This window comes from Myotis myotis, unplaced genomic scaffold (genome assembly GCF_014108235.1).
Source record: "Myotis myotis isolate mMyoMyo1 unplaced genomic scaffold, mMyoMyo1.p scaffold_m19_p_9, whole genome shotgun sequence".
Classification (NCBI taxonomy): Eukaryota; Metazoa; Chordata; class Mammalia; order Chiroptera; family Vespertilionidae; genus Myotis; species Myotis myotis.
The window spans coordinates 80,156,254-80,166,547 of NW_023416401.1; the positions used below are offsets into that span (position 1 = coordinate 80,156,254).

A 10,294-nucleotide genomic window follows, 5' to 3' on the forward strand; every position below is an offset into this window, starting at 1 on the left:
TAGCCATCTCATCTTAACAATGGCTGCGAAAAAGCAAGGACACCGTCCATTTCTGCAGAGCTCCGAGGAGCAGCAAGTAGTTTACATGGCAGACATCACTGTTTAGGTGCGCCATCGTTGGATGGGGGGAAAGGGCATTTCAGTCATGCAAGGATGCTGAAAACCTACCCTTTTGTGGACTTCTCAGAAAAAGGCAAAAACAAACAAACAACGTTCAGTTTTGGTTCCATTCCTATGAAAATAAAGTCCAAGGCAATCAGGAGAAGATGAGAATCATGTAAAATTCATGGCTTCTAAATAGGTGTTGACTGTGCAACCGCACAACTATTGACAAATAAAATTTAGATGCATCAAGATGGGTGATGGTGACGGGGGTTTGGGTAGTGTGAGAGGAAGAGAGAAAGAAATAGCAGAGTTCGGCAATTTTTGTCTTTCTTTTTCAGGGAGAAGGATATCACTAATGATGAACATTAGACATTCAGAGAAAGGTTTATGGAAGTGAGGTAAAAAATTAAGATAAGCATTTGAAGAATACAAATAGTCCTTATAAATTTCAGAATATTAGAGGGGAAAAGTAGAACAAAGAAACCTCAGTGAAACAAATAATAGACAAGAAAGAACAGAAATGCCAAGAACGTTATACAAATAGAATAGACAAAATTAGCCACCACATATTATTAGTAATCTCATTAGTAATATAAATAGGCTAACTTTTCCCATTAAAAAAAAATTACCTCCTTTTTTTGCCCTGGTCAGTGGGTTCAATGGTTAGAGCATCAGCACACACACACCAAAGGGTCTCAGGTTCAATTTCTGATCAAGGACACATACCTGCGTTGCAGGTTCAACCCCTGACCCTGGTCAAGGCACATGCGGAAGGCAACCAACCGATGTGTCTTTCTCACATGGATGTTTTCTCTCTCTTTCTCTCTCTCTCTCTCTCTCTCTCTCTCTCTCTCTCTCTCTCTCTCTCTCTCCCCTCCCCCTTCTCCCTCACTCCCTTCCACTCTCTCTAAAAAAAAAAAAAAAAAAAAAAATCAATGGAAAAAATATCCTCCGGTGAGGATTAACAACAACCAATAAAAAGACAAAGGCTTTTTTGATTGGATAAAAGAAAAAGAAAAACAGTGAAATTCAGCATTGTTGTTTACAAGAGAGAAACATAAAAAGACAAAGAAGGCTAAAAATAAAATGTAGAAAAAAGTAAAAACTGAAAAATGTTAGTGTTCACCACATGCAACATTAATTAGGCATGTCAGTATGTTTGTGGTGTGTGTGTGTGTGTGTGTGTGTGTGTGTGTGTGTGTGTGTGTCGAGGGCCAGCCATAGTTGTTCATATTAAGATATAATTTCTAACTGTATTTTGTTAGTGGCAAGATTGATAAAAGGATCAGCTTTAATTATCCCTGAGTGATGAGTGTTTATAGCAAGTGTCCTGTCTATTGGCATAACCGCGGAGCACTTGATCCCACCTGAGCCCCGTTCCTGCCAGGACACAATCTGAAAGGCAGGTGGATTGGGAACTGACCACCACCTGCTGCCCAGCTTCCACTCACAGTGAGATCCATGCAGCCAAACAACAGCCAACCTAGTCAGCCTGTCTACTTAGTTAAATAAATCCAAAATGCTTTGCCAACAGTGTGATGATAACGCTCCTGTGACCATTAGAGAACAGTATTTTTGCATCACTCCAATAGGACGTTTATTCCTGCACCAGACATCACCAGGGCAGTTAAAAAGATGCAGAGAATGAAACGGTGACGATGGAGGCCCGAGGAGTGGACTCTGATTCCAAAGGCAGCATTTGGAAGCATTCAATCCGCCTGGTTTCAGCAGCCGGGACACTGGTCCCACTGCAGCCCGTGTATGCCCATGTCCCTGAGGACAGAGTGCTGAGGCACAGGGTGGGCAGCAGGGCACTGCCTTGCACCCACCCAGTGCGCTGGGCTATTACTGCCTCCAGTGGGTGAAGACATGGAAATGGGGCAGTCAGGTTACCTTCTTTTAGCAACTGCTTGAAAAAGAAAACGGATACAATTAATGATCGTACATGCACGTCTGCCACACATTTTGAGTTGTTATGAAATATATATATTTTTTAATATTTTTATTGATTTCAGAGAGGAAGGAGAGGGAAAGAGAGAAAGAAACATCAATGGTGAGAATCATTGATCGGCTGCCTCTTGCACACCCCCTACTGGGGATCAAGCCCGCAATCAGGCATATGCCCTGACCAGGGATCAAGTCGTGACCTCCTGATTCATAGATCGACCATTGAGCCACGCCAGCTGGGCATGTTATGAAACATATTAAAGCAAGTTGACAACAAACATATTTCAGGCTTTATTAGAATAGTTGTGTAATACAAAGTGCAAAAGACAACAAACCTGCCATTTGAGGCTGACCCAAGATGCCGCTCAGTTCCTCAGAGTTCTGAGGATCAGTGCCCCATTCAAGCATGCCCTCCCTGCAACCTGTGAAGCACTCATGCCTGGGATGAAAATAAACCCCGCATTGAAAGCCCATGATTCCAGAATTAGTGGAACACAGTTTAAATACACGTATTTAAAACTACTTACATTCTCACTTAACATTCATGAAGTGACTAGCCATTTACAATCACACCTACCATAACAGAACCAGACCTAGCATACAATCCAGTTCAAGCTTAAGCAAAATATGCAAAAAGAACTTCAGCCCAGGGGAGCAGAGCACAAAATCTGTTGTGGGGAGGGGAGGAAACCCTTGCCACTTTGCAGATAAAAGAAACTATTCAAGAAAGAAATTCTAGAGTTGCTTCTTAAAATAAATGGGCATTAACTCTAAGAACAGACCAAAGCACAATTTTTTTTTAAAGCACATCAGTTAATATTAGTTCCCAAAATCGGGAGGTAGGGAATTTTGATTATTGTCTTTTTGGGTTTTTTGTTGTTGTTCATTCCACGAACCACACAGATCTAAGCAGTGGGTTTTGCGGCCTGACAGAAACAGATGTGCTCAGGGCTCATATCTCAGGTTCCCACACTGGACCTATTGTTTAAGGTGATGGAAATATGTAGAGCCATTACATGATTTGCAGCTGCTAGAAAGCATTGCTTTCCTGTTTTCCTGTTCCAGACAATGGCAAAGTCCAGGAGAAAAATAACACAAAAGGCTTTCCTATGTTTGCCTTTAAAAACTGCATTATTTTGAAGTTTGTACTATTTTTGTCAGATCTCATCTCTTTTCTTTTAGTTTTCACATGTTTATGGACAAGAAAGTTGGAGTAAAAGTAACCAATGCTGAAATGCGTATTCTTCAAAGATCTCTCGTGAGGAGGCCAGGTGCCAGCACAGCAGGCTCAGACAGGTGCTCATGCTTAGAACATAAAGGAGAACAGCAACGCGCACCTGTGCGTTTAAGAGAAAAGAGATTCATTCCCTCCTCAGGTCCGCCTTCATGATGTACATGAGCAGGTATTGCACGCTTAACTTTTGATTCCGCTTGTCTGCCTGATCATGGAAAGATGGGAGGAGGAGCCTTTGCCAAGGTTGCTAGGCTACCACTGAATAACACTTAGGGCTAGAGCTGGCCTTGCAAAGCCTGACAGGGACCGCACCCCAGAGTCCTCCTGCTCTCAACTCAGAAACCGCTTAATTCACCCACTTACTGCTGCTGGGCAAACGCCACGTGGATGTGTAACATCACAGTGTCCACTCCGATGGTCAAGCTGCCCTCAACAGCTGCGTGTGCCTCGAGGCCGCACTGCTGAGCAGTGGTGGGCCCTGCTCATCAAGCCCACCGCCCGCTAGGCCTTGTTGGATAGTCGCCCCGCCCTCAGTGTCCTCCAGGCCTCAGATTCCCGAGGGGGAAACGTCCTCTTGCATCAGGCTCTACAAACAGTAAAGAAGAAAAAGCAATGACTGTCCCTAAAAGAAAGACATGGGCCTAGTGAGCTGCATAATTAAAGGGGCCCTCCCCCTTTTCAATTATCGGCCTTGGAAGGCGAAAGGTAAGAGGAAGTAAGTTTGTCCCAGATCTAGGTTTTCCTAGAGTTTCCTAAAATGATTGAACTATGGGAAATACTATTTGGACAAAAGTCTCCATCGCCTTTGAGCCTTTGCTAAGTAGACCCTTCTCCCTCTCCCCATCGTCTCACTTGTCCTGCTGCTCAGCAGGTCAGAAACAGCAGCACCTGGTCCGTTCCCACCCAAGGACGTGGTTGGAGGGGTGTGCACATGGCAGGGCCACCTCTCCCCAGGCTCAGCCCCATCCACTTCTCTGGCTGTGTCATGGCTGAGCCACCTGGGCCCCTGTGAATAAATGGGAAGTTCACCAACGGCCACACAGCCCACAAACACTTGTGTATGCACTGTCGTGGCCCGGAGCTCTCCAGTACAAGGATTCAAATACTCAGGCAGAATTATAGCAGTGTTAAAGGGGAGAATAAAGCATCTGGTTGAGGCCAGTAGTTTCATCAGTTTCTCTGCCTGAGGTCATGCAGGTCGAGGATCTTGGCCGCTAGTGGGCAGTGGCGTGAGAGCAAGAGATCTCACTGGCATTTGGGGGGGCCAACTCAGCCAGGGCAGATTCTGAGAAACTGCTATTTGTCAGCCCTTTTAGCCCCTTGAGGGCCCTAGAAGAACCAAACACGGAACTGAGAGTGCATGTTAGTAGCCTCAGCCAGTTCAAGGCCCACAGGATCACAAAGGACTTGGACAACGCCCAGAGTAAGATCGTCTTCTTCATCCCAAACGAAAAGAAAAACTGTACAAACCTAGGGGGAAGCTGTTGAGTTTGCATTTATTTCGTGTCCACGCAGATACTGGTCAGCAACAGCCTTTCTATCACCAGTTGGTTCCCATACAAGAGACTGTCGGGGTCCTGTGATGAAGGGGCACAGCTTTGGTCTCCTAGAGTGTCAGACACCACTTACTCCAAGTGAAAACTGACCAGAATGCAGAACTTCCAAGCGCCTGCTAGGCTCCACGGGGCCTTCCTGTTTCCTTTTACACCGCCTGCAGTTTCCCATGGTCTTTAAAAAAATAATAAATTGTAGCACCTACATTTAAAATTTGGCAAAAAAAAAAAAAAAAAAGAATGCATACTGGACTCTGAGGGCCAGGTGTTAACCTCTGGGACGGTTGCATTTCTAAGGCAAAACCAGAAACAATGGGATGCCCTCCTCCTGCCAGGCAGAGTTTGGAATCTCTGGAAGGAAGCCCATTCCCTCTGGACGTCTGCTTGGCGGCAGCAGACAGCCCCCAGGGGCCAGAGGCCTTCCACGGCTCCTCAGTCAGCATGCACAGCCTTGACCCGCTCGCGCCCCCCACCCCCCCACCCCCCACCTCCCCGCCCTCCAGGGACCGGAGGCCTCACGGCTCCTCAGGCAGCGGGAACAGCCTTGACCATCCCAGCGGCTTTCTGGCTGCACAGGCAGAACCTCGCAGTACTGACCACATCGCAAGGGGAAACCTTGGCGAGTGAGCCTTTGGACATGAGGATATAAATTTACGTTTCTTTGAGCGGTTTTTATAGTTGCAAGAGATTTTAATTATTCTCTCTTTTTCCCCTCCCCAAGACCTCCTCTTTAAGAAAAAGAGAAAACGGGGATACAAGTTCCTGAAGCAGCATGGGGACTGTCATGGTGTGTGACTGGCCCCCGGCCCTTCTGTGTGCTGCAGCCACACGTCAGGATCAAGTTGTCAGGACTGTGAACTGTGCTAATGTCGACTGTGAGCCGGGCCAAAAAGCTTTATGATGCCAGCAGGGCATCTCCCTCACGTGTCCTTTGGAAAAACAATCAGAGCGAATGACTCCCTAGGGTGCCCTCCATCTACAGTCAAAGCACCGAAATGCAGAGCTGCCTGAGGTGAAGGCAGGGACGCGGGGCAGGGTGGGTGTCTCGGGATGGGCAGGCTTAGAGACAGGTTGCTGCTGGGGTCTTCCCTGTGAGTGTTCAACGCCTCCACAGTCAAGTCTGCGTTCACATCAGAACATTTAGATGAAATTAGATTCAAGTGTTTGTGGAACAAACCCTGGCCTCCCTCTTCAGCACTTTTGATTATTTTCAAAACCGTTGTAACTCGCTTCATACAACTTTATCCACATTTTTCAAATTTCACTAGCAAATAAGGCCAAGGCTCTCAGAAAGTTAAGAACGAGACGTGATTTCTAAACTCCCTGCCTCCTTGCTAACTAAGTGGATTTCTGGTCAATATGGAGGATTTCAACAACATCAAGGTCGGCAGGACTTGTGATGGGAAAATGCATGAATGTAAAGGCAAAGACAAGTTTTCAGTCCTAAATACATTCCCTTTGACAAAAAAAAAAAAAAATAACTTCTTACATAATTAAACAATAATTTACTTAGTCCCCATTATACTAGTTAGCATTATCAGACCCCTTTTCTTCTTCGATGACTCCAGTGAGCAGAGAAGCCCATTAGCACCTGACATAATCCAGAACCAGTGCAGAAAAAGGAAATCAATCGTATTCATATTTGAAAAGGGAGACTGAGAGACAATTGTTAATATTCACAAAATTCCCCGCCATGACACCACAACCCATGGCTTCCACTCTGGGAATAACACACGCAATTAGGATACACCTGACCGTCCCAAGTGGCCAGGCTTTTAAGGAGAAAGTTGACAATTGTTTGCTAAGAGTCCAGTCCAGTCTTTCAGAAGGATGTGGGTCCCTCCATCTGAGCTCTGAGGATGGTGGCAGCTGACTGGCAGTGTCTCCGGGGCCACCTTCAGCAGTCTGTCCCAGGTGTTGGACTATGGAAAACAGAAGGTGACAGACAGCGTTGGAAGCTGGTGGGCCCTGCCCTGCGTATCTAGACCCTGGGGGCGGCCCATGTACACCTGAGCTGCAAGCAGATCAACTGTCCTAAGGGAGCTCAGCATGTCTCCGGGTTCACAGCAGGACTGGGCTTACTGTCCAGCTTGGACGGTGCCTGCCCCCTCCCTCTACCTGTTTGTGGAGTTGTTGCCCACCCCCCTCCCTGTGTCTGCCCCCTCCTGCCCTGGGCAACCTCGGCCCTCTTTACCTGTACTGGTTCTCCATGGCCCTGCTCTCAGCTCTCTCCGGAACCCAGGAGTAGCTGTCTGCCGCACTCTGGGGCTTCTTCTCCTTCTCCTCCCTCTTGGCTCTCCGCTTGCGGTAGACCAGCAGCCCCAGGGCCAGAGCCAGCAGGAGTAAGATGGCCGCCACCGTGCCGAGGATATAGAACAAAAGCAGCTTTTGCCAGTCAGGGCTGTCATTCTTTTGTTGGGCAATGAAATCCCCATCCGTAGACTCCTCGTGAGCAGTGGTGGCTGTGGGGTGATGGCTGCTGTACTCCATCCAGATTCCAGGGGACCCAGTGGTGGCCAGAGACTGCGGTGACGTAAGGGTGATAGAGGCATTGGATTCAAGGAAGAGTCTCCAGCTGGTGGATGCCACCTTGGAAGTGCCCTCAGGGCCCCCAGTTGGGCTTGAGGTTGTGGTAGAAGGCCCGAGGCTCCTTTCTCTATCTCCTGTGTTCTGCCCCTGGGGGGTCTCAGCAGATGATCCCAGGGGCGTGGGGCCTGTGATACAGGAGACCCCATCGGGGGCCAGCTCCCTGCCTGGCAAGCAGGTGCAGCGGAAGGACCCCTGCGTGTTGAGGCAGTAGCCTTCACAGAGGCCGCCCTCGGGACTCATACACTCATCCACATCCTGACAGGCCGGCCCTCCGGGGCTGCTGGGCTCGTAGCCCACCCAGCACTGGCAGTGGAAGCTTCCAGGGGTGTTGACACACTCCTGTTCACAGGGGGAGGCCTGGCACTCGTCCACATCTACACAGTCCTGCTGAGTCGTGTTCAGCTGGTAGCCTTCGGGGCACTGGCACGTGTAGTTTTTCCAGAGGGACTCGGGAACACATGTGGCCACTCCTCTGCATGGGCTGGAGCTACAAGGGTCCCGGGAGATACAGGTCACCAGGTCATCCAGCAGCCTGAACCCCGGGCGGCAGCCGCAGCGGAAGGAGCCACCTTCCCCCTCCAAGCATTCCTGCTGGCAGCCCCCGTTATTGAAGCTGCATCCGTACTCAGCACTGGCACAGAGGGGTCCTGAGATGCCCCAGTCGAACACATCAGTGGCCTTCTCCTTGCACAGGAAGAAATGCTGCCTACTCTCACCCCCCTCCCTGCAGGCCACGTTGGCCACTGAGGCGAAGGGCACAGCCTCCAAGGAGGAGCTGGTGGCCTGGAAAGGAGTGGTGTAGTTCACCTGGCCTGGGCCCCCCAGGGCCAGGGGCCGGCACATGCCTTTGAAGCTGAACTTGCACACGAAGCCCTCGATGTTGCTTACAGGGGAGCCCAGGTTCCCACAGGGGCCCTCAGACCACTTGGGGAGGTGGCTGGAGAGGGAAGAGACGGACGGGTCCAGCATCAGGGACACACAGCGGTTGGAGATGCAAGTGTTCCTGGCCTCCTTGTACCAGTTGGAATACAGTGTGTCCTCCCCACCGCCCACCCAGCTGAAGCCCTTCAGGGGCAGCCTGGGGTCCAAGCACTTGCCCTTTTCTCGCTGGAGTCCTATCCAGAACTTGCCTGTCCAGGGCGCCCCAGGCTGTAGGAGCTGGGCCAGTGCTCGCTGGATGTGCCGGGCCTCCTCCTCGGTCCTCACTGTGGCCAGGTTGCCCCCGTCCTTGCTGCAGAGAAGCTGGGCCTCGGCGGCAGAAAGCTTGCCCCAGTGGGCCGAGTAGCAAGCAGTGCCCGCGCACACCACAGCCTGTGTGTCAGCACCAGCCCCCAGCCAGGGCTGGCTCAGCAGCGGCAGCAGCAGTGGCAGCAGGCTGGCGGAGGTGGCCATCGCGGTCTCCGTGTCGCCCTCGGCGGGGGCTGGGAGCCTGACAGTGACCGTGCCCGCCCCAGCCAAGCTCAGAGGGGAGCCGAGGGCTCAGACGCTGACACTCTGGCACAGAGAAGAACACAAAGGCTGCGGGCTTTGCACGTCCCCCTGACCCAAGGCGCATCCTGTGCTGTTGTATTTCTTATTTCTCACCGGATACTGGGACTTCCTGCAGTGAATAGTTTTCTGACTCCTGTTGCCTTCATCATGGTTTTGTTGTTCATAAAAGGAGCCAGGCGGCTTTGCTGGCTCCCTGGCTGAGCTCTGGGAAAATGTGGCCACATCGGGGGAAGGCAGCCCGGGACACGGGCTGCTTTATTTTGGATCCATTCTCTCCCATCCATACGAGGAGCTTAAATGGCATGCTACAGAGCGAGGAGGGAGTTTCAGGGGCCAGGAACTTGAACATCTCACTGAGCAGCCCATAACAAAATTCCACTCTGGTTTGCAAACACCCAGAAAGAGGAAAGAATCCTCAGACTTGACACACGAGACCACGGATGGTTATCATTTACAGCCTTTTTTAGAAGCAAAGTGGATTTTTCTTGTCCTATCTCACGTTCCCTTCAGTTTTGGGAGTCTTTTCCCTTTTATTCCCCCCATCACGAACTTTAAATAGAGAGGCAGTTTTTAAATAGGAACTGGGCCGTGGGAATGTCTGAGTGTCTCATACAGCGCCAAGCGCCTCGAGAACATCAAACCAAATTGGGCGAAATTTCACAGTTTTCAGGGTGTCACAGCACAAACACTGTGCGGGGAGGAGACAGTGCACCCGAAGCATCAGAAAGAAAAAATGGAAATGTTTCTGGCCTCCTGGCCCTGGGCTTGAACCCTGCCCCGCTCAGGGTTCCCGGGAAGGGTCAGACGTCTGGGCCCAGGAGGAGGGTCCAGACCTGGCTCCCGTTGCCTTCATCACAATTCTGTTGTTCCTAACAAGAGCCAGGCATCCTGGCTGACCACCTCCCACACAGCAACTCACCAAAGGCCCTAGACTACCAGGGCTGTTGTTTTTCCCAGTGTCACAGGCCCGTTTTGCTTATTGGGGCTGTCTTTGATTGGGGTCCCCCAGAAGCAGACCCTGAGATAAGGAACCAGGGCAATTAGTTTATTTGGGAGGAACAGTGAGAAAAAAAAAAAAAAAAAAAGGAGGAGCCAACACAGGGTGACTGAAAGGGCAGGTGACACTGGGGCTCCTGGACCTCAGTTCCCTGGGACATTCTGAGAGACGATGTGGGTCACGTGGCAGAGACTCCCAGCTGAGGGGCGGGGCTTGGCACAGGTCTCCTCCAGCCCCCTCCTCACTGGCAGCAGCAGCCCTTTGGTGCTCAGGGCTGACTGTGAGGACCCAGTACACCAGAGGGAACACGCAGGTGGAGAATCACAGGGGACCACCACGGGCTGTGGGTGCAGTACCAGCATCTGCCATATAGAGATT

The 10,294-nt window shown here is 50.3% G+C and overlaps 1 protein-coding gene and 1 long non-coding RNA gene across 2 annotated transcripts; both read right to left on the reverse strand.

Moving 5' to 3' along the window:
- Positions 1–2,319: 2,319 nt before the first annotated feature.
- On the reverse strand, positions 2,320–5,297 carry LOC118663615. The gene is made up of 2 exons (XR_004970098.1): positions 4,757–5,297; positions 2,320–3,872 (listed from the first exon to the last, which is right to left on the reverse strand). It is a non-coding gene; the product is annotated as an uncharacterized LOC118663615 (long non-coding RNA).
- A 1,159-nt stretch (positions 5,298–6,456) lies between these two features.
- Positions 6,457–9,170, reverse strand: CD93 (CD93 molecule). The gene is made up of 2 exons (XM_036323207.1): positions 7,034–9,170; positions 6,457–6,761 (listed from the first exon to the last, which is right to left on the reverse strand). The coding sequence occupies exons 1-2, from the start codon at positions 8,818–8,820 to the stop codon at positions 6,737–6,739; spliced, it is 1,812 nt and encodes a 603-aa protein (XP_036179100.1). The 5' UTR covers positions 8,821–9,170; the 3' UTR covers positions 6,457–6,736.
- Positions 9,171–10,294: the final 1,124 nt, after the last annotated feature.